The 24,306-nt window shown below is 40.2% G+C and overlaps 1 protein-coding gene across 3 annotated transcripts in view; it reads right to left on the minus strand.

The window, feature by feature from the left end:
* The window catches only part of cpne5a (copine Va), a 90,030-nt gene that overhangs the window by 61,053 nt on the left and 4,671 nt on the right, over nucleotides 1-24,306 (minus strand). Inside the window, exons 2-8 of one of the 3 annotated variants that reach the window (XM_077582062.1) lie at nucleotides 16,805-16,845; nucleotides 13,271-13,317; nucleotides 10,187-10,232; nucleotides 7,317-7,420; nucleotides 2,464-2,503; nucleotides 521-535; nucleotides 275-351 (exon numbers count right to left, since the gene is read on the minus strand). In XM_077582062.1, the coding sequence (XP_077438188.1) occupies nucleotides 275-351; nucleotides 521-535; nucleotides 2,464-2,503; nucleotides 7,317-7,420; nucleotides 10,187-10,207 (257 nt within the window). In that variant the 5' untranslated portion in view covers nucleotides 10,208-10,232; nucleotides 13,271-13,317; nucleotides 16,805-16,845. The remainder of the gene's footprint in view (nucleotides 1-274; nucleotides 352-520; nucleotides 536-2,463; nucleotides 2,504-7,316; nucleotides 7,421-10,186; nucleotides 10,233-13,270; nucleotides 13,318-16,804; nucleotides 16,846-24,306) is intronic. The other 2 variants (XM_077582044.1, XM_077582053.1) reach the window with 2 other exon arrangements.

The following is a 24,306-nucleotide window of genomic DNA, read 5'->3' on the forward strand; positions in this document are numbered from 1 at the left end:
CAGACTGATGTAGACACAGATGGCTATAGCGGGTAGACATATTGATCATCGCCTCGACTTTGTTCTGACGGGTGACATCAAGCGGGAATGATGCGACACATACGGATGAGCATTGAGCGTCGTTTATATTCAAGGATTTTTGAAAAGCTCCTTGAGCTCGTTTTGTGAGCTACGTCATAGTCAGGGTTTCCCTCAGAAGGCCGTTATGACTATGAAAACCAGATCCATGTATCTTTATCCCACCAGATAATGGTGCTTAAAAAGACAAGCTTACCCGAGAGACTTCTCCAAGCGACTCGCAGGAGAGCCCACAATCTCCCCCAGTGTGCAGTGGACCTGTCCCAGGAAGTCCTGCCATGAGGGGGACAGTGAGTGCCATGGAGACAGGGCGCAGGTTTGGGCAAAGGGGCGGGCGGCATATTCAGGCAGCACGTTCAGGCGGGAGTAACAAAGAAAGGAGTTGAGCATCATTAAAAGCAGTACAGTCAGAATTGAGAGGACATCTGAGGCAGGCACGTACGTTAAAGTCGGCCGGCTTTTTCCCAAGTGCGGAGAAGGAGGAGGAGGAGGAAGAAGAAGAGGAGGAGAAGGAAGAGAAAGAAAGAAATCAAGAGAGAGAGAGAGAGAGAGAGAGAGAGACCGGGCAGCAGAAGCAGTGACACAAGAGAGCATATCATGGAACAGAAGGCACACGCTACTTAAATCATCATCAAGCAAGATGGAGAGCAAAAGGCTTGATTTGGGAAAGATTGGGAGGGCATAATGGTGAAGGGGTGGAGGAAGAGCTTGAATGGCAAGGATGATGAAATGACAAGAAGCGTACGAAGCAACCGAGGCCAGAAAGGCTTTTAGCAGCCACCTGCTTCTGCAGCACACAGCAAAATGTCACAAAAGAAAATGAAAAAGCAATGCAGATGCTGGAATGTTTGGTTGAATGCAAAGCAAACCTTTCTCCTCTCAAAATACACATTAAGTAAGGAGGGAAGTTGTTAATGTTAGGTAGGGGGGTTAAGTAGATGGGCAGATGGGTTAGGCATAGAGATTAAGTATGTAGGTAGGTAGTTTTTTTTTTTCAGTTGTTCGGAAGGTTAGGCAGTAGGTCTCTTGGATTGGTCGGCTGGTGCGAGGTAGCTTCTTTTGGTAATGTTAGATAGGTTGTCCAGGTAGGTAGGTAAAGACTATCTCACAGAGCGGCGCAGGCTTGCGAGAGTGTGCACATGTAGCGAGTGTTGGCATTTCCTCAGGTTTGGTTCAAGATTGCAAACCGTTGCAAAGACATTTGCCAGACACACACAAACCATTTTTATGCTTGCGAAGAAATTTTCATGGCCATGGCAAATGTGATGGCCACAGCATAAAAATGGTTTGTAAGTGTCTTCGCAACGCTTTGCAATCTCAAACGTAACCTGAAGAAAACCCATCAATCACTACATGCGCACACCCTTGCAAGCCTGTGTCGCACTGTGAGATACCGCTCTAAGGTAGATGGGAGGGGAGAATTAGTTGATTAGGTATGGAGATTAGGCAGGTAGGTAGGTGCGTAGGAAGGAACAGTTTGGGGTAGTTAGTTAGTTAGTTAGTTAGTTAGTTAGTTAGTTAGTTAGTTAGTTAGTTAGTTAGTTAGTTAGTTAGTTAGTTAGTTAGTTAGTTAGTTAGTAGGCTGGTAGGTTGGTCAGTCGGTTGGCAGCTTCATTAGTTATGTCAGTTGGTTGGTCTGTAAATCAATTAGTTAGTTGGTTAGTTGGATGGTCATTCAGTAGGTAGGTAGGTAGGTAGGTAGGTAGGTAGATCGGTCAGTAGGTAGGTAGGTAGGTAGATCGGTCAGTGGGTTGGTCAGCAGGTAAATTAGCTATGAGATTAGGTTGGTAGGTAGGTTAAATATGGTGAGTAGGTAGGTAGGTATGTAGGTAGGTAAGTCAGTTGATCTGTCAGTAGGTACATTAGGTATGGGAATAAGGTTAGGATTGGATATAAAGAGAAGATAAATAAAATATATATTTTTTGTTATTGTTCAGCACAAAGTAAAAGTTAGAAAATTTAATCTCAGTGTTTTTAGTTGTTTTTCTAGGAAAATGAAATTGGAACGCCGATGTGCTGAAACGTTACAGCAATCATGCACAAACCTTAATTCCTCATTTCAAACAAAAGTGGGGAACTTCTGCGTGTTTGAGTGTGTGCTGCAACTGCATCTTTGATTAGTATATCTCCAGGGGAATTGAAAAAATATGTTTTCCACTTTGTCAGAGATGGAAATAAAAGCAAACTAATTAGTTTAGCACATGATACACCATTTGCTCAAATGGAAGTGCTTATGTGACTTCTAATTTGATTTGCAGACAACCAAAAGGTTCGAGACATGCACATATTAAAAAAACGAAAGAAAAAAAAATCTGGATGAATCACGTTGCAGGCGCATGACGTGCACTTTAAGCTCCAGGTCCACAGATAAGGAGCTTTACTTACATGCTTGGCCAGTTCGGGACTTCTAGAATCAATATCAAATCTGGAAGCATAAAGAAAGCATTTCAGTTTGTTACAGCCAATTTTGATTGACATTCGAAAACTTTTGCGGTTTATGTGTTTCACTTTAGGAAAAGTCATCAAACTGCATGGTGGAAGAACGTTTTGTTGTTGTTGTTATTGTTGTCTAATGTAAAGCCAAGTCAGATTTGACGCAAACAAGGCACCTAGGAACTCTTTAATTGTGTGTGTGTGTGTGTGTGGTGGTGGTGTGTGCGTGTGTGTGTGTGGTGGGGGGATGCAAAATGTGTCTTCTTTGAGGAAAAAATATATCCTATGTAAACGAGGCCTTAAGTCGCTCACGCCTGCCAATCAACGTAAAAGTAATTAAACTCCAGAAGGCCTTGGCACTCCCCCCCACCCCCTTCCTCCTCCTCCTCCTGTGATAAAAGAGAGATGTAAATGAGTCCCTGTAATTGCGAAGGAGAGAATCCCTGCTGTCCAAATCCACACTTCCATCACCATAGCATGCAAATGAATTCTTTAAGAGTACAAAACTCTCAGGAGACCTAAAAGTCCACAAGGGACAAAAGAAGACACTCTTCGTAACATATCTCTGAGTTTCAGGAGGAATTTTGGGCGGTCAGTCCGACGGGCACTTATTTGATTCTGGAAATGAAAGTGCACCTCACTGACCTCTTCACTGGGATAAAGGATCTATATATAACGCGGTGGACCTCAGTGACAAAGTAAGAAATAACACGAAAGTGTCTTGATAGCATTCAATATTAGTTGTTGCAAAAGAACGTGTTATTTTACGTGATGGTTATGTGTCAAAGTTACGTGCATGAATATCTCAGAAAGTGACTCACTACTGGAAAAAGTAGACATTGCCTTTCAGAATAAGAGCATAATATGGGAACTTGCCAATGTCACAATGTTTTTTGATATTAATTAAATGTGTTTGGGGCCATTTAGGATTTGTATTTGTGTATCCCGCTCTAAATTATATTTGGATTGGGAATTTGGGAGGGAAGCTGTCAGAAGTTTATACAATAAAACAAAAATGTTCGGTCACACCAATGTACTTTTAAATGACACTATTTTTGTGTGTGTGTACAAAAGGGCCATGCACATGGGATCTTGGCAAGTTTTATAAATCTTGCTATACTTTGACAGTGGGGGAGATTAAGGATAAAAGTTGATATGAAATATGTATCACCCTCATAGCCGTCTATTGAGACACAGTGCCAATGAATAATTCCTCAGGAGAGAAGCGAGACGAGGAGAAAATGAGAGTCAGGTTAGAGGAAGAGTGAATAAGGACATGGGGGAATATTTAACGTCTTCTCAGCATGAGGAGCGGATTTGCGGGGCACAATTTTGACTGCAAAATATTCAAAATTCAACTAAAATGACGAGTTAGTGCAGTATATTGCAAATAATGCATGAACTGCAGACACTAAGTCCCAGAATGCACTGCAAGAGTCTTATATTGGCAGTACAGTCACTCATTAACACTCATAATGCTCATCTAAGTCAAGTATAAAGGAAACACATTATGCACTTATTCCCACACTGTTTTTTCCACATGTGCCTTAATAAAAGCCAACAAAAATGTCAGGAAGAATCTATAAGAGTAGATACATTTTATTTGAGGTTAATTAGAAGCACTTTAAATGTTAGCATGTATCTGTTGACTCATAACATGAGTCCGAATAGGATTGGGAACGTTTTGAACACCAGTCATCAGTTACAGTATAAGAGGGTGTGCACACTTGTGCAACCACACCATTTGAGGTTTATATGAATCACAGATTGTAAAGTTTTTTCACAAAGACAATCCCAAGAAGCTTCGACAGTCGGCATGTAACGTGGCACGGCACACTTTTCACAACACACAAGCTTGATGCTGCCTACGTCACGTCCAGGTTTGGGGAGTAACGGAATACATGTACCGCAGTTACGTAATCAGATTGCAAAAAAAAAGTAATTGTATTCCATTACAGTTACAGGAAAAAAACATGTAATCAGATTACAGGTACATTTATTAAAAATGGGGATTACTTTGAGGGATTACAATTTCTACGATGAGAGTGCGAAAGAGGGTGAGAGAGAGACAGACAGAGAGAGGGAGCGCAAGTAGGACCGTTGCTACATGTCGGGGAGGTGGGAACAAACAAACTGACTAGTTGTGTCCTCCACGCGCGGGCAGTTTGAAAAAGCTTCACGGACGGGAGGAGGAAATGGCGACCGGTATTCACTGGAATTTACTCCGAGCGAAAGTTTGAGTTGAGAGTCCAGCAGCATGCTACGCGCTGTAGCTTCTTGCTAGCTAGCCCGCTAGCCTACAACCATAATGTGAGTTACACCTTCCAAACAAATCTTCCTCCCACCAATTCCCTATTTAAACATCATACACAACATATACACGGCTAAACTTGTGACTGGGATAAAAGTTCATTTTGCAGTTGATGTCACATGACCATACATGTCAACCCTAATTTGGTCCCACCTGTATTACAAACCCATAAAATCCTTATTTTCCCATAAAAATCCTTATGTCAGTTTTATCAATACTAAAGCTGTTTCATGCAATAACATTAATCTTACCTTACTTTCTTTCTTATATGAAGACATTGACAGTATCTTGTTCCAAATGACATTTTATTGCACAAAGAAAAAACAGATTTCTAAATATCACAGTGACTGCCATCTGGCATCATAAGGTGAATCAACAAGGTTACACAGCTCAATGTTCTTGGTTGTATTCATAAGTTGCCTTTTTGGCCAAATGAACTTGTTCATTTGTTGGAACAATGTCACAACATGTGTCAGTGTTGATTTTGCACTGCAGCAAAGCTGTTAGAGTGTCAGTGTTCAAATTCTTCCTGCAGTCAGTGTGAATTTTTCTCACTTGAGAAAACACTCTTTCACAATCTGCATTGCTATGTGGCAGGCACAACACAGCTTCCATAACTTTCCTCATGGATGGAAATCTTACTTCCCCCATCACTGTCTGCTTGTTGAGGATATCCACCCAAACCTCATCATTTCTTCTGGGCTTGCCATTCTTGGTGGAGAAGAGATCATCATCATCTTCCATGAGCTGATAATCTTCAAATTCTTCTTTCAGGGCTTCAAGGTCTGTTGTTGGAGTGAACTTATGAACTTGTGAACCTCCGATTTAGTTATACTTTTAGAGGGTTCATTTGGTCCATTGGGTCGAGCAAATTTTATCATGGACGGTTGACTTTTTTGTTGCTTCACATTTCTCTCGTGCAACTTTGATTTCAAATGTTCTTTGACATCGTAAATGCCAGATGCCGCAACCTTAATGTCCCGTGAACAAAGCGAACATGATGCATACTCTTCTCCAAGTTTTGACGGACCAATTACCTTAAATAAATCCGTCCATTCCGAACGAAAACGTCCGGTGTATCTTGTTTTTTTGGCCGGCCTGTCCCCCATTTTCTCAACGACTCGCAATTTTCGCGCTAACACAAATTTCTTAACTGCGCATGTCAGGAAACTGTTAGAAGTCTCGCGCGATAGACGAGATTTTGTGACCGGTTGTTGTTTAAATCGAGCTTATGCACACGTGTAGCACGTAGCCGACAGTAAATACTAAATAAATTTAAAAAGGGTAAGCAATATATACTAATATTATTATTTTCATGAAAACAGTTAAATCCGTATTCATTTCCAAATACGCCCGTATGCTTTTGCAACACTTAAAAATCCGTAAGAAATACGGACAAACCTTATGGGTTGACATGTATGCATGACCGTCAGTCAGTCAGTCAGTCAGTCAGTACGCCCGCCCGCCCATCCGTCCGTCCGTCCGTCCGTCTATCTATCTATCTATCTATCTATCTATCTATCTATCTATCTATATGAGGTGTGGTTGCTTTCGAAAACAGCATATGGCCTTCAATCAATCAATCAATCAATCAATCAATCAATCAATCAATCAATCAATCAATCAATCAATCAATCAATCAATCAATCAATCAATAGCCTACATGCTTTTTAATTACACAAGGATTTTTGCTATTTTTAGACTGCCGGGTCCCAATCACCCGCAAATAGCAGGGGCACATTGTATAGAATATATATTGTGGTGATATTTATTTTTATTTTGTCTTCATGAGCATACTCAATATTGGAGTAATCCAAAAGTAATCCAGTTACATTACTTTAATATTATGGTACTTGGATTACGTTACTAACTACATTTTTTAGCAGGTAACTTGTAACTGTAATGGATTACATTTTAAAAGTAACCCTCTCATCCCTGGTCACGTCACACTAGCTAGCTAGCAACAAGCCTTGGCTGGCTAGTTAGTGTGGCTAAACACGTCGCAGACTCGCTGCTATAAGCCAGTAATTTGGGATACGATTCAGTATATTTTCAGTACGTGTTTGAAGTGCGTAATTTGGGATACGATTCAGTATATTTTCAGTACGTGTTTGAAGTGCGTAATTTGGGATACGATTCAGTATATTTTCAGTACGTGTTTGAAGTGCGTAATTTGGGATACGATTCAGTATATTTTCAGTACGTGTTTGAAGTGCATAAAGAGACCAAATATTTCTCTCTCAAAATGTTCTTTTTTTACTTGTCAGTACAAACAGCATTGTGTAGTGTACTGAATCAAATATTTTTTCAAGTTAACCCAAGGTTAAAATGTCTCTTATTCCCTGACAAATGTATAGAAAATGGAAAAATGGGTATTGACTCCCTTCTGCGTTGCTGGATGTGTATCAGGGGGTAAGGTGTGAGAAATATTTGGATCACGCACAAGTCGACCTTGACTTGTCCTTAGAGGAGCTCACCAAAGTGTATAACTTACACGTCAAAGCGCAGGTTCTGCTTCTCTTCAAAGAAGTAGTCCAGGATGTATTTCCTGACAAAGTCTGGGTTCAGCGTGTTGTCAATCACCTCCGTTCTCCCAAACTACGTCCAGACATAAAGAAATGGCAAAATAGAATATACAATATTTGATCATATCAGAATGCGATACAGCACATCCACAAAAATGAAAACACATTTTAAAATAAAATACTTTTCTCTCAAAATATTTCCGTAATAATGAAAAAGAATGATCAAATTATTGCACAAAAAGTCTAGAAAAGTACATGTACAGTATGTTTTCCTTACGCTGTTTGTCATATATGTACCTTCTCATGTTTATTGTCCATTTCTGATGTGTTTCCCATGTATGTTTTTCTAACCTTTTAACAATGCAGTATACTGTAGTAAAAATAAAACAACATTTCAGTTACTTATAGCATTGCATTTACCTTTCCATACAACTTTGCAGAACTCACAGTTTAATGTTGAATTTATGCACCCAATTTTGACTAGCATAAATAACAACAGATGATAAAAAAAATTGCCCACGCTTGGTTTGTTAAAATAAAGTACTGACAGTCTGTTCCATTCTTCTCTGTTGTGATTTTTTGTCATGTGTGGGAGGATGTAAAAAACAAACAAAACAAAACAAAAAACAATGGTTTAGATACACTGTGTTGAACGAACTGGAGGATAACACTGACATTCATGTCACATTCAAAAGTGTTTTTTTTTTACCTGTCCTGTTAAGCAATAATTTGTATACATTAACTTATCTTTATAGTCTGAGATTGATATGCTCCCTTTGTTTGTGCTAGGAGGGATATTCATTACAAATGCAGTTAGACAAAAGGAGGTTTGAGAAAACAACAGCATATATAACAACAATATTACATTGGAGTTGGATTGGATCAATATGTGGACTGGCAAGACAGTGCTACAAATTGTGGGGATGTGACATGACTACCATGTCACGTCCGTACAGTCTAGGATGATAAGCGTGATCACATGGGCTGTGTATTATAATTAGAGAGCGAGCATGAGTTCAACTCGTCTACATGTGCAACAACGCATAATTAGATGTTGGCCAGCGAGTGTATTGATACCCAATGTGGACACATCCATACTGTTCACTGAGAGATAAGGATATAGAGTACAGTAAACACTGTCCATCCACTACAAATGTATCACCTGACAGTCACACCTGACTTGGGAAGACAATCACACCTAACATGTAGACACAATCACACCTGAAGCGTAGACACAATAACACCTGACATGTAGACACAATCACACTTGACCTGTAAACACAATCACACCTGACTTGTGACGACAATCATACTTGACATGTAGACACAATCACACCTGAGCAGGGTTATTATTGTTTTGGATTTTTCATTTTAGTTAGTTTAGAGTTCGTTTTGAGTTTTGTTGTTGTTGTTATTTTTAATTAGTTTTCAGGGTGGTTCTATTAGTTTTAGTTATTTAAAAAATGCTTAGTTTTAGTTTAGTTTTATTAAGTTTCAGTATTAGTTAGTTTTTTTAAAGTGTATTACTTGTGCGCAATATTTAGTAAACACCATGGTAAAAAGAAAAAAGTTACATATTTCTTACCTAGCGTTGCATTTCGGCTGAGTTAAATGAAAAAGCAGGCGAGCCAAACCACTGGAGGAAAAAGTCAAGCACGCAAAATTGTTGCCTAGGAGCGATGTCTTCTGAAAGTGCTTTTCTATTGGCTGCTGCTTGATGACGTCACTTCCGTGTGACACTATTTCAAACATCTTTATTCCAGTTTATATCTAAATAAATATACGCTTGGTTGGTGGGGGGGTGGTGGTGGGGGTGCCGGGGTGGGGGGTGCTGGGGTGGGGAGGGTGTCTGGGGATTTGGGGACCTGGGGCCGGTTGGGGCTGGGTTGGGGTGGGTGGCGGGGGTGGGGGGGAGCGGGGGTTGTGGGCCGGTGGGGTGCCTGGTGGGCCTGCAGTGCCCCGTCCTGCTGCGTTGGGTTGGGGGCGCGGGCCGCGTTGGCGTGGGGGGCGCTCCTGCTCCGGGGTTTGCTCTCCGGCCGGTGGCCCCTGCGGGGCCCGGGGGTCGTCCTTTGGTGCGGCCGCGGCCGCGGCCTGGGGGGCCCTGAGGTGTTGCGCTTGCTCTGTCCTGGCGGGGGTCGACGGCGCCCCTCTTTGGTGGAGATTTTCATGCATGCTAGATCCACCACACCAGCATCTATCGAGACTCAGACACAATTTGTTTCTCCCTCAGGTCATTGATTCGGTGGAGGCGGGTGTCTGTGGATCTCACTCTGCTTCGTCTGTCCTTTCTACCTTTCCTCAGTTTCTCCTTTGGGCCCTTGAGGTTTCCCTGATTTGTTGGAGTTTAGATGTCTCTGGGGTTGGTGAAGGTTAGTGGCCCGGTGGGTGGTGTCTGGTCGGTGCTGGGCTTCGCTTTTCTTTCTTTTCTTTGGTCCCCCTTCGGGTCTCCTGGCGGCCCCACGACTCTGGCTGGATTTTGAAGTGTTCGGTTTAGGTGAACGGTATGGGAATTCTTATTATTTTTTTTTCTTTCTCACGCACGCACGCACGCACGCACGCACACACGCACGCACGCACGCACGCACGCACAAACACACATACAAAAAAAAAAAAAGGGAGAACAATGATGATGACATTTCAAATGATCAATACTGAGATCTCCCAGAAAAAGAAAAAAAAAGAAAAAAAAAGTAGTTTGTTAGTTTTCGTTTTTAAAAAAGCATTTTTGTTTTTATTTTATTTCGGTAACGCAATCGTTTTTTGAATTTTAGTTTGAGTTGTTTCATCAGATTTCATTAACTAAAATAACCTTGCACCTGACACGTAAACACAATCTCACCTGATTTATGAAGACCATCATAGGTGACGTGTAAACACAGTCACACCTGAAATGGAAACACAATCACACCTGGTGTGTAAACACAATAGCACCCTGACATCTGATCCATCCATCCATCCATCCATCCATCCGTCCGTTCGTCCATCCGTCTCTATAAAAAAATAACCAATCAAAAATCAAGTGCTCCCAGCCTATCACAGTATGGGTATTTTGTTCCACCCAGCTAATATGAATTCATCAACTGTGATTGGATTAGCAACATTCAATGATTGCACAATCATGCTGCTGCTGCTGCAAAAAAAAGCAAGGCGAAGGAAAATACTTCATAGGCTCAAATTACACTAATTCAATTAATAGCGCCTCGCCGCCTTTGCACCACTGCTGCCGGACCACTTCAATGCAAGTCTCGGTGGAATAGTCACACGTTCTGCTGTTACTACTGCATCCGGGATGTTTATGCATCCAAGGCTGCTAAAATGTAACTGCTACTTTTCATTCTCATAGGCAGAGACAGGATTGAGAGGTTTCAATCCAAGTGGCGCTACACCGCCGGCCAGCAGCCTTCATCAGCAACGAGGATGAGAAAGCAGGCGGAGTCAGCAGCAGACTGAGCAGCGGAAGTACAGTACGATCTGCGCTCTGTTTGTGATGTCGTCTCAAGGCTGGGCTGCAGACTAGTCAAGTAGTCGTCTTCATTTTTTTCATAATCGCAAGTGGGAGAGAGCATGTTCATTGACTTCATTCATTTTCCAGCATCGCTAGATCATTGATTCCCAAGCACTGCCATGAGAGATCATCTGCTGTGCCGTGGGAAATTATCCAGTTTCATTTCATTTCTTTGAAAATGATCACTTATGTACAGTAAGCTCCTGCCTATTTGCAATTCACTATTCACAAATGCATCCATGCGCTTTTTTTTTTTCTTTTTCTGGGGAAGCTAACCTTAGATGAACTCAGATGTTTTTTTTCCCCCTTGTAAGTTCTTAAGATGCCAGAAGATGGCGCCAATCCCCTGGCTAATAGGAAACTAGTAACTGGTGTCAAAGATTATGTTGAAGTGATACATCTTAACTGGTCTTGACATATTTGAATGTCGAGGAGGAGCTAAGTTTAGCCTGGGTTCTAAGTGGAAGTAACGGAGAGTCTTTGAACCATGCATTTGTTTTTGCCATGCTGAGTAGCTATAAAAAGCTAACCATTGGCATATAGGCCTGATTATTACGTGATATTTATTTCATTAGATAGCAGAAGGTACAATAAATGTGTATTCACATTCTGTACATCCATTCATACAACAGATTAAATCATGGCTTGCTGTAAGTATATTAGCTTGGCGTCCTACTAAACAGGCAGTAAGTAAATAAATAAGTAAGTAAGTAAATCTGTGAGTAATTTCAGATAAAATCATCATTATTTCAACATGTTGGTCCAGAAAGGTGGCGATACACAATACGCGAAAGCAGGCCAAAACAGATTTTTGAGCAGGAAACTTATTTGTAGTACTTGCATCCACCTACATACCTTTCCACCTTAACTCATTCACTGCCATTGACGGTTATAAACGTCAAAAAATCATTTTAACTATTTCTATTAGTTTAACTTTTTTCTTCCTACTTTTGTTAACAAGAGTATGAAAATCTAGATTTTTTTTAATTGTACATTTAGAACAGATATAAAATGTGTGATTAATTGTGAGTTAACTATTGAAGTCATACGATTAATTACGATTAAACTTTTGATCGCCTGACGCCCCTAATTTTTAATAATCATCTCGTTAGGCGATTACATTTTTTCATTGTAATTAATCGCACGACTTTACTAGTTAACTCACGATTAATCAAAATTTTTATATCTGTTCTAAATGTACAACAACAATGTACAAAACATTTTTTTCTAGGTTTTCATACTCTTGTTAACAAAATGAAAAAAAAAAGTTAATCTACTATAAATAGTTCAAATGCATTTTTGACGTTTATAGCCGCCGATGGCAGTGAATGAGTTAAACCCTGAGAGTCCTCATATCCATACAGAAAGTGGTTGTGGCAGTGTGTTACCGGGCATGACAAGTACTGAGATTGGGTCGCAGCGGTTGCTGAAATATTTAATGGCAACACGTTACGTGTTATAAACACTGATGTTGAAAATTGGTTCTCCAGATGAGCTTGAAATTCAGTTTATCCACAAGCATGTCAACCAGTTGGAGAGTTTGTCCTCCGGAGGAATGATTGGATTGCAGTTTGGTGGAAAGAGAAACGTATGCCAACCAGCCCACCAATCCTCCAGAAAAACAAAAACACATTACACGCACCACTTAGCTTTATCAATAGCTCACAGCTTGACTGGGCTGTCAACAGCACCTGCAGGCCCGCAAGTTCGCAGATCTCGCTCGTGACTGTAACCCAGTGGTGCTGAGCGTCAGGTGGGATAGGGTTCGAGTATAGTATACACACACAAGTGAGGATAAGCAATGCAGATGGATATACGTATATTATATTATATTATATTATATTATATTATATTATATTATATTATATTTCCTGGATTGGTTAGCAACCAGTTCAGGGTCTACCCCGCCTACTGCCCGAAGCCAGCTGGGATAGGCTCCAGCGCGCCCCGCGACCATTGTGAAGAATAAGGGGTTAAGAAAATGGATGGTTACATTTCATTTGTCATCTGTAAATATCTGAGAGGGAATCGACAACATTTCATCTGAGAATCTTTTGCCGTGGCAAAAAAACAAAACAAAAAGCCTGCAAGCTGTGTAAATTGGTTCCCACTTTGTAGTACACATTATTGCCATCTAGTGGACTGGAGTGGAACAATATCCACTAGAAAGCAATCAGCCAGGCATAGTCATAATGTCTCGTTAGTAAAACAGGCTTCAATTTGACCACTGGGTCAAATTGGGGCCAATTGGTCAATTGCCGAGAGGGCGAGCATTACGCTGGAGCAGACGCCATAATGTTTGCAACGTAATTAGCAATGTAAACACAAACGCACGCAAACACAGAGTGGGTGGTCATGTGTGCCTTATAGAGGTGACTCGTGTGGGATGAGAGAATCATGGGTGGGCGGGGCTCTTACCTCTCGCCACTGTTTGCACTCCACACCCTGCGTGTACAACACCACCACTGTGGAGAGAGAAGAAAGCAGAAGAGATCAAAAGAACTGTTTCATCGTAAATGTCAAATATTTACTTTGTCTAGTTACTCATAAATAGCCACGATGCAAGATTATTGTCTCTAAATTGTACGGCAATGCACTTTTGAGTTTGTTTATCATTCTAAAGGGTGATAAACTTAAATACATTCACTACACAACGCAATACACAAAGATTGCGTGTAAAACTAATTTTAATAAACCTAGTTTCTTTTTTTTTCTTTTCTTTTTTCTTTTTTTTTTCTTCAGGAAAGCTCAGTATTGTTCATTCGATTTGACATCATCATTACTCTCCTTTTTTTAATTATTATTATTTTTATACATATATATATATATATATATATATATATATATATATTATATAATATATATAATATAATAATAAACCTAGTTTCTATAGAGGAAATGTTTGGGTTGTATAAAAAAAAAGTAGTAAATTTTCTATTCAATTTTCTTCAGACTTTTATGATAGACATGTTCACCCACTTTTGAGTGGATCCGTCAAACTGGTGACGCGGGCTCATTTTTCATCAACTTTCTAAGTAATATAGGGTTACTGGCACACCCTTTTTGATTGTTAAACTTCGATACCATCCTTCGATAGAAGTGGAAATCAAATTTTTATCGTCGTTGGACAAGTACAGAGCAGCTAAATCAAATTTTCAGTTTCAACCTAACCAAGGGACATAAAAAAACTGTGACATTAAACAGCGGAGGACAGGAACGGGAGGACTGACGGGACGCCCAAAGAGGGCTCCCCGATTCCTTAGATGAGAAAAATTGAGAACTAGAGGTTTGAAGACGGGAATAAAATCAACTGCTAAACCGTGGTCTTATGGGAGGTGGAACGAAACACCTCAGCACATAGCAACATAAGAAAAGCAATGCAACGAAACTCAAAGACTTTTACAAGTGGGTAGGTGTGTGTGTGTGTGTGTGGGGGGGGGGGGGGGGTCATAGCAGAGACATAGTGTAGGCAACGAATGTTCACAATTTAACAATTTGTTAATTTTCTCCCATCTATCTAGGACAGAGTTCCACAATATTATAAGTACACATTTACAATATATCGCTAGACATACGTAAGATAGTGGCGCAAAGAACCATTATTTGTAGTAAATATAGATGATTTTGCACCACACGTGATGATTTCCCACAGCACACTAATCTGCAAAGCGCGGCACATTGGTTGGGAATCTGATCTGGGACACCTGTCTTAGCGTTGGGCTCATTTGGGTACATTTTGGTAGTAGGAGGTTGTCAAAGTAAGAGGAATTCATCTAAAATGGCCGCTTCAAACCAACACGGACAATTTTATGATCAATTTAAGGCATAGGTCCTTTAACCTTTTTCCTGCATCCCTCTCAATGTCACGTCAATGAGTGAATCTAGTCAGGGGTCGGGGGAAACTTTTGGGGGTACTCATTGAGTTTCAGGATATCTATAATACATACATTATTAGAATAACATTTAACTGTCAGGTGTAAACATACACGTACATCCAGAATGACATCCCAACCAATCGGTGGCGCCGTTTGAAGGATTTTTCAATGATGCATCAACAGCCGCTAAAATGTCAGCCAAAAAGATGCGTTTAGACAAGGGGGTGGGCAAAGTTCTCTTGGGCCACATTTGATATTTGAAAAGATGAGGTATAGAAAAAAGGTTCAATGTGTAAAATATAAAACAATTACATAATGAAATGACTCACTCAAAAACGAGATCAAATATAATTAAGAAACACTGGTATACTGGCATACAACTTTTTTGGCACATGGGAGAATCAAAGATTCGAACTCTAACTCACAGAACTGTGAGGAAGGTAAGGTTTAATAAAGAACACTTGCTCACTGTGCTGTGTCGCAAATGTGCTTTTGAATGTCGTAGTGATTTGTTCTTTCCATAAGCGAAAGAGGAAAAAAGCATTTTAAACTGGCTGATTTTCTTTTAATGCCATTTCACTGAGCCCTAGTCCCAAAATTGAAAATAAATCCGTCATCTCGCTCAAAGTCGCTTTTCTTCCTCTTCATATACATTTTTTTTAATTACCCTGCCACGCCCGATGAAGCGGCCCATCTGATAACACTGCATTGCATCAAAGTGGCATGAAGCGAGCGAGCTTTCTCCGAGGCCGCCACCTGCGTCCACGACTACAGGCGTGTAATCACACATTTTCTTCACGGTGGGATTTTCCTGCTTCCTATTCAATTTGACGACTTCAAATGAAGCTGAGGAGGGCCAAACGTAACATTGCTGAATACAAAGTAGGCCGATTGTCAGATCCTCACCACGGCTTGTTTACACAAAGGGCTTGGACCTTCTTTCTATGATGTCAAGCCTGGCTGTCATTCTGGATCTTACAGCTGGAATACTCGGAAATGCAGTCATAGCACTTTCGTTTCACATGACTTTAGATATGATTTAAATGAGTTCATATAATAATATACTGTGTTTCACACAGGTCCAGATTAGGTTTGGATTTAGTTTCAAATGAGTTCAGATCAAATTAGTTCTGATCAGGTTCAGACCAAGGTTCAAATTAGTTTAGACCAGGTTTAGGATGGGTTTCAAATGAGCTCAAATCTGATTCAGATTGAGTTTCAAATGAGTCTAGATGAGGTGCAGAGTGAGTTTCAAATGAATTTAGATCCGATTTAGGCTGACAATTTGAGTTTATATCATGCTTAGAATGAGGTTCAAAGGAGTTTAGATCAGGATTAGACTATATTTCAAATGAGTTTAGATCAGGTTTAGATTATATTTCAAATGTATTCTGATCAGGTTTAGACCGAGTTTCAAATGAGTTTAGATTGGTTGCGCTGGGTTTCTAATGAGCTAAAATCAGGTTAAAACAGAGTTTCAAACAGAGTTTCAAATTAATTTAGATCAGGTTTAGACTGAATTTCTGACTTAATATGCATAGAATGAGGCTTGAATGAATTTAGATTAGGTTTAGGCTGAATTACTTTGTTTATGTCATGATTAGTATGAGGTTCAAATGAGTTTAGATCAGGCTTGCACTATATTTCAAATGCATTCTGATAGGTTTAGACTAAGTTTCAAATGAGTTTTGTTCAGGTTTAAATCTGAGATCAGATTTAGATTGAATTTCAATTGAGTTAAGATCAAGTTTAGAGTGAATTTTAAATGAGTTTAGATCAGCTTTAAACTGCATTTCAACTGAGTTTAGATCAGAGTTTAGATACTGAGTTAAAAAAAAATCAATTTTGATCAGTTTTATAATGTTTCACATGAGTTTAGATTAGCTTTAGACTATAGTTTACTGCGCAACTAATATTATTGCTAGAACACTTTGAAAACAGCAAGGACTACCGGTAAATCTAAGCAAATCTCAGCAAGTTAGAAGTGCATTGGTGACCGTGAACTGTCTTGTTAAACATCAAAAGCTAAGCCGCAATTAGGATTGTTAGAAAAAAAGAAAGAAAAGAAAGAACTTACATGGGTCAGATTTGGAAAAGGTGTCTCTGTCCAAGAGATTTCTGCAAGAGAAGAGAAATAGTTACAGGTCAGAATGCTCTTTAGTCCAAAGTGTGACTTGCTAATGCTAATGTCATTAGCTTTCCGTATGACAACACAAAAGTTTAATCACAGGCTTTCCTTTCATGTTTTTACTCATGTATTTTTGGTGTCAGTGGCTTGGTCCCGAATCCTAGCGAACAGCGGGGGATCACTTTAAGACTACTATTATTTGAAGGGGGGGGGGGGGGGGTACCTAAAAAGAACTACATATCAGGTACAGTTACAACAGGACACCTTGTCATTCACTCTCTTGGATCTTTTTTGATCAACTCCAGAACACGATATCCAGTTCTCAGTGAGGGCTAACCAAATAAATAAATTGCACACAGCTCGCAACAATCTTCATCTCCCTCAGGACTGGCAAAAATTCAATGAATAGAGATGAGATTTCCGGACAGAATCCAAACAAGCAACAGGGCGCCATTGTCATTCCAAATTCCTCTTCCACAGAAACGTGTGCGGGCCTGACGGAAGCGGCTTTGTGAGGTATTAGCTTCAGGATGACCTGACTCCCGTTGGAATATTGTCAGCGTTATTATCAAGAAGAAGAAAAAAAAAAGCCAATCCGTGACAGACTGCCTCTCTGTGTATTCGCTTAGCTTCAATTGCCCTCCATAGTCGCACCTCCATCACTTTAGCCCGAAACAAAGCCACCCACTTGAGGAATAAAACACACTTTTACCACACTACTCAAAACTTCAGAACTTTGTTTTGAACGATTATTTCAATATATAGTCCCACCCCTCTGAAGAATATATATATAGTTCTTCTTTTTAACCTTTTTAACCAATTTTTATCTGGACTTGAAAGCCTCACCTACAATTCCAAACCAGATTTTGAAGGTTTTCTGGAACTTAGATTTGATTATGATAAAGTGAAGGAGATTTTGTTGAACTCCTAAGTACAGTTAAGTAACAAACCAAATTCCAACAGAATCCAAGCAAAACTCAACTGTCAACTCAACTTTCCAGAGCACTTTAACAACAATCACATGCTGCAGACAGACGGACAGATGGACACTGATAGATAGACAGAAATACGGACACATTATTTTGCCATGACAGTGTGGATTATGGCCGCGGCTTGAAAATGGCAGATTGTCACCTAGCCTAGCTTCCAAGTCATGAGTCGAGAAAGTTGATGTCAGTACAGGATTATGTAAATCAACCCCACTTTTTATGGTAAGATGGATAAAGACCCATTTTCAAAAATAGCCAGATTGATGTTGTAAAATTCATACTTGATTCGTGGATGGGCCCTAAAAACACAGTTATTTTACAGCAAAATTAAAAAGTCACTTTTACATCATATTCCCCCTAAGCTGGTGGACAAGCAATTTGAACGGAAATTCTTTCACATGCTCGTCAGACACTTACTGCTCCTGTGGACCTGCAGCGATAATGAATAATGAAGGAGATGTAGGAGAGGAATGAGAAGGGGACACCTGGTGCCACCAAAGTGAAGGTCAGCAGATGTCTTGCACTCTGCATTAGCGCTTGTCTCGTAGTGAGAGACTCAAAAAGTAAAAAAAAAAAAAAAAATGAAAGCAATCCCATCTAATTATAAAACACATTCACTTTTTCATCAGTGAACTTTGCCCTGACACACCCAAAAGGCTAAAAAATAAATGACTTTGTTTTTGCTTTAACTATGTCTACAATTTATGGTTTCATTGTGGGTTAGGTTTATGTACCAAAATAACAGCCATCTTGTGAGTTCTCTTACATCCTCTGCGTCCGCACCTTTTGACCTCACTTGCATTATTCACATTCACCAAATTAAAGTATTGCCTTGAGTGAAACTGGAGTCTTTGTAAAATAATGTGCACTTGAAATGACTCAGCTGACCTCCGCCAGGGCTCTACTCTCCGTCCGTTTGTCTGTCCCCCTCCCCCATTTGCTTTGATTGCGCCCAAGCTGCTCGAGGCGATGTCGGGGAAAAGGAGCGCTGTTCAGAGAGCGCTAAGTGAGTGGAGAATCAGAGTCTGTAACTCACTTGAAAAGAAAAAAAAAGGGCCACGGGGTGCAAGAGAAAGCTAAGTAAAGGAAACTTGAAAATGTAAACCCTCTTTGAATGGCTCTCCTGTTGTCTCTAATGTCATACGGGAACTTTGTAATTCTCTCCAGCGATGCTCCAGACTTGACTTTCGAGCCCTCATTTGTCCTTCTAAGAGCCAATGAGGCAGCAGATCGTACGGGAAGTAGCCAGCCGTAGTTGAGGCTATTGAAAATCGGAAGCCATTACTCTCCGAGAAGGTAAGAGCGGGATTGGGAGACGATACATTACTGAAGTCTCCGGTTTCTGAACTACTCAGCAGCCACATGGACCAAGGAGATGTCAAGCTAACATTGTTTGAAGAGCTACACTGTATTTCTTCTCATACTCACTTTGTTGGCTGGTTGCCAAGTAAAATTTGCAAGTACAATTTGGCTGCTTGGTGACGAAGCACTGCATACCCCAGGGAAAATATCTATTGAATCCTTACGGGGGCCCTTGCATTTTTGCAATGCCGTAGCTCCGCCCCCACTGTCAGAGAAGATAGTATTAGCCAGAGTTAGCTTCTGATAAGGTAGGATAAAATAGATGAGATTATGATAAAGTTGAACACTCCTACTCTCATTTGAACATGTACGATGTGCTTAATGCATGTAAAAAAAACAAAACAAAAAAACAAACCTTTTCTTTTAAATCTTTTTATTTTAATTTCAGTATTTCTGTTGTTGGTTTATATGTTCAATAAACAAAAAACAAAAAAATAGTACATAATAATATTAAAACTTTTAGGAATAAAATGTCTGTCTGGATTTTGATGAACACTTAGTATTTGGAAAGTAATTTTTTAGGAGGCACTTGGTGTAAAAAGGCTAAGAACTACTGCGCTACACTTATTGGCAAGTGTAATTTGGAGGCTTGGTGAGTGCTGCCTCCAAGACGAAAAATACAATTGAATCTTTATGGGCGTTTGCTTTATGGGATGTTCTGGTTGAATGAGCCAGTGGTGGTTTCATTTGCAGTGTGGACGTGGATGGGTGAACATCTCCTCCTCTGGAGGGAGAATCAGAGTCACAACAAGTCATAAATAACATCACAAAAAGTGGCTAGATGTGGCGCTTTTTTGAAAAAGAAAATGGTCACTAGCAGGTCTCGCAAAAGTGTCCAAATATAGAGACAAATTCACTAAGTTGACACTGAGTAGCTCTCAACGATGATGAAAGAATGTCAGAGAGCTTTCCTGAAGACATAAATAAGTATAAGTGGTGGCACTATTTAAAGAAAGGTGTTGCGCTTTAGCTAGCTGTGATTGTTTTGTTTTCATCACGGATAATTTGGGAGAGCAAGACGAAGTTTAAAGTGATGGAATCGGAAGTGTTAGTGGAAGCGTCAAACTAACTCAGGATATTTTGCAGGTGATAAGGAGCGAGCCTGTCAAGTGATTGACGCCACAGCCAAAAGGTTAATAGTTAACTTTAGTAGCCACAAGACGATAGCAGACCTTAAGACCTCTCCTCCTCACTTCAACAAACAGTAGTTATTTGGCAGTAGATTAGCTTTCATATCTATTTTTGTTCACAATCAAATACATGCCCGTTTTTTTTTTTTTGGATGCAAAGCTTTAGTATAAAAGCGTATATTCTCACCCAGACAGACAGAAAAGTGCTGTTGGCTATTGTCTAACTTTGATGGAGTGAAATGTGGAAAAAGGAGCAGATTTTGTTGCCCGCAAAACCGCTGACTGTGAGAAGTTCAAAATGCCACCGAGGGAAAAAGCCTTCCAATGATGTAACACTTGTAAACTTGTCAGTCATTTCACATTTCCTAAACCAGCGGGGTGTTGAGAAGAAATTCTCCTGAGCCGGAGGGACCATCTGAAAATAGTGACAAAAGCAGCTTGAGCCCTGTGAGCCAGGAGGGATCGCCTTGTTTCCACTCTTGGCTTTTCCTTGTCATTCCTGTCAACACTTTGCACTGTGTTACAAATGATTCGAGACGAAGCAACAAGCACAGTCAACGGTCATACAGACGTGTCTTTGAGTTCATTTTAGGATGATTTCAAGTCATTAACATTAGACAATCTCACTTACAATTCCACTGACCATTTCAATGTCATATTATTCATGATTTTTTTCTCTCTGATCTGCAAGGATCTTTTAAGCATCCTTGAGTGCCTTGGAATGTGCTATCTAATTATTATTATTATTATTAATTATTATTATTATTATTATTATTATTATTATTGTTATTATTATTATTATTATTATTATTATTATCATATTATACTCATTCACTGCCATTGACGGCTATATATGTCAAAAATTAATTTGAACTATTTCTATTAGTTTAACATTTTTTTCCACTTTTGTTAACAAGAGTATGAAAACCTAGAATTTTTTTATTATACATTTAGAACAGATATAAAATTTGTGATTAATCGTGAGTTAACTGTTAAAGTCATGCGATTAATTACTATTACAAATTTGAATCGCCTGACGCCCCCCTAATTTTTAATAATCTTTTTAAAAATCTTTTCTTTTTTAAAAAAGTAATTAATCGCGTGACTTCACTCGTTAACTCACGATTAAAAACAACAACAAAAGATTATTAAAAAATTAGGCGTCAATGGCAGTGAACGAGTTAAACTCACTCGCTCATTACCGCTTTTTATGATGCTTTTTTCCTTCAGTGTATTAAAGTCATGTTAGGACTTACACACTTTCTGTGTATAGAATGAAATAATAAACTATCAAAGTTATGAAACATGTATGACTGACACTGGAAGACATGCTTCATAGCTGGTGTGAAGCCCCTCCCCCCCAAGGGAGCGTCAATCAGAAAGCCTGGATTCTGCTCCTGACGGCGGTCACATCCAAGGTAATGACTCCCTCGGGAGCAGATTGATTGTGTTAGTTACCCCCCCACCCTCCCTCCTCCCAGCTATGGAATGTATTGATTGGATGCCGCACTGCTCAAATAAATCAATCACTGTGACTGAATGGCTATAAAGTGCAGTGTTTTCAAACCTTTACTGAGCTATCGTTAGAAAAATCACATGGTACATGACTGAACAAAAATGTCACTGACAGTATATGCATATTGAAGCACAGTAATAAGGGGATAAATAAATAGATAAATAAATAAATAAAAACAGAACAGGGAGCCAGTGCAAAGACAACAAACCTTGCATTGCATGTTGCCATTATTTTTTCATTATTTTATCCCCCACGGTCCCTCAAATCCTGAAATCTGAATGTCAGATTTCGTCAGACATTATAATGTCAGACATTAGGAATGAAATTCAGAGATTATTTTTCTAAATACATTACAATTACAAGAACTTGAACACCTTCATTTGCACCTCGCAATTTTAAGTCACTGAATTATGACAATGTCTTTTTCTACCACTATACCAGGGGTGCCCAAACTTTTTTGCCCCAAGATCTACTTTTCAAGCAGCCAATGAAATATTGCGACGACCGGCTCGCGAAGCTATTTCTGAATGGAGAGCTCAACCTCATTCATTTAAGCATCCCATTCAAGTAAGTGGGAACACACGACCAGGCGAGCGGTGTGCACTCGCAATTTTTTTATAAAACCACAATCATTACAAATCCATCCACAAGGACCGTTTAAATTGTAAATATAGTTCAGCCTTGTTGCTAAATATTATTATATTTATTGAATATAGTGTATTGTTATGACTTTGGCGAAGACCAGCGGGCGCCTCTTGCCTCGCTTGCGTAAAATAAGAAAATGTGCGTGTGCCACGGCGATGCTTGCTGCGTTGCTGCCTGTGCGCGACCTGTGTCAAAACAATTCAGATGCACAATCAAGCGACGGGATCGATGATGTCATGTCGCCTTTTTTTTTGTTGTAAGGTGGCACTTTTTTTCTCTTTTAAAAAAAAATTAAGGTTGTGTGTTGTCATGCTATCTACCAATACTATCTTCAGTCGATAACGATTGACGCATTGAGCACCCCTGCACTACAGCATGTAGCTAGCTAGCTAGCCAGCTACTGTATGCCTACCTGTATACCTAAAAATAAGTGCTTCTTTCCCTGGATGCCACAATTTATAATGTTGTAACTTAAATTGACATTAAAGAAGGTGACAACATGGATGAGCACACCACCCATCTGCTGGACCCGAGGAGCTCCGGAAGGCAGAAGCCATTTAGCATGCAAGTTAGCTGGTGGCTAGTGCCTTTTGTAGCAGCATGGGAAGCACCCCGGCAGGCTACCTGAAACTTTAAGCAGATATACTGTATATTTGCAGCACAAACATGGCATAAGTGTGTTGCTAGACCAAGCATCCATTTTTTTTCCAGTGGGTCGTGGTTTTAATTGACACTTTTAGCAGACACATCTCTATTTGAGATGGCGTGATTTTTCATGATTTTGAAGCCACATTTTAAATTTTGTTTTAATCATTCAAATTTGGCAATGTTGTTAACTCAGTCACCGCTACTACTTGAAGTGTATATTTGTCAACTGGAATCCAACAACTGCTATCGACAAATATATTGGTTAAGTATGTTTTTCAACAAGTAGGTGTGGAAGAGGGTCATGCCCAGCTCCCATCCATCCATCATCTACCACTTATCCGGGGTCGAGTCGCGGGGGCAGCAGCTTTAGCAGGGAATCCCAGACTTCCCTCTCCCCAGCCACTTCAACCAGCTCCTCCGACAGAATCCCAAGGCGTTCCCAGGCCAGCCGAGAGACATAGTCCCACCATGCCCGGAACACCTCTCCAGGGAGGCGTCCAGGAGGCATCCAAACCAGATACCCGAGCCACCTCAACTAGCTCCTGTCCACGTGGAGGTGCAGCGGCTCAACCGTGAGTCCTTCCCGGATGACCAAGCTTCTCACCCTATCTCTAAGGGAGAGCCCCGACACCCTGCGGAGGAAACTCATTTCGGCCGCTTGTATCCGGGATCTTGTTCTTTCGGTCACGACTCACAGCTTGTGATCAAAGGTGAGGGTAGGAACGTAGATCAACCGGTAGATCGAGAGCTTTGCCTTTCGACTCAGCTCCTTCTTTACCACAACGGACCGATACAGAGTCACTGCAGACGCTGCACCGATCCGCCTGTCGGTCATTCCCAGCTCATCTAAAAAATTCAAGAAAGTCTCTTCTTTCTTTTTGCTTACTGTTTTATTATTGTCACAGAACACAGTAGACTGCCGGTCTTGAAAGATTAGTCAAAATGTTCCAAATAAGCTGGCAATATGAGGAACTTCTTTGAAAATGGCTGGCTGGCAGTAAATGACTCATTCACTTTTTATTATTAACTCATTCAGAATGCGTTAACAAACCTCTTCTCTGTGGTGTGCTAAATTCAAAAGACATACAGTTATTAGTTTCCCTTTACAGGAATTTGATATGTGGTGGCCTCTGCACCTTGGCATCAACACAAATCGCAAAC

This window comes from Vanacampus margaritifer, chromosome 1 (assembly GCF_051991255.1).
Source record: "Vanacampus margaritifer isolate UIUO_Vmar chromosome 1, RoL_Vmar_1.0, whole genome shotgun sequence".
NCBI lineage: Eukaryota > Metazoa > Chordata > Actinopteri > Syngnathiformes > Syngnathidae > Vanacampus > Vanacampus margaritifer.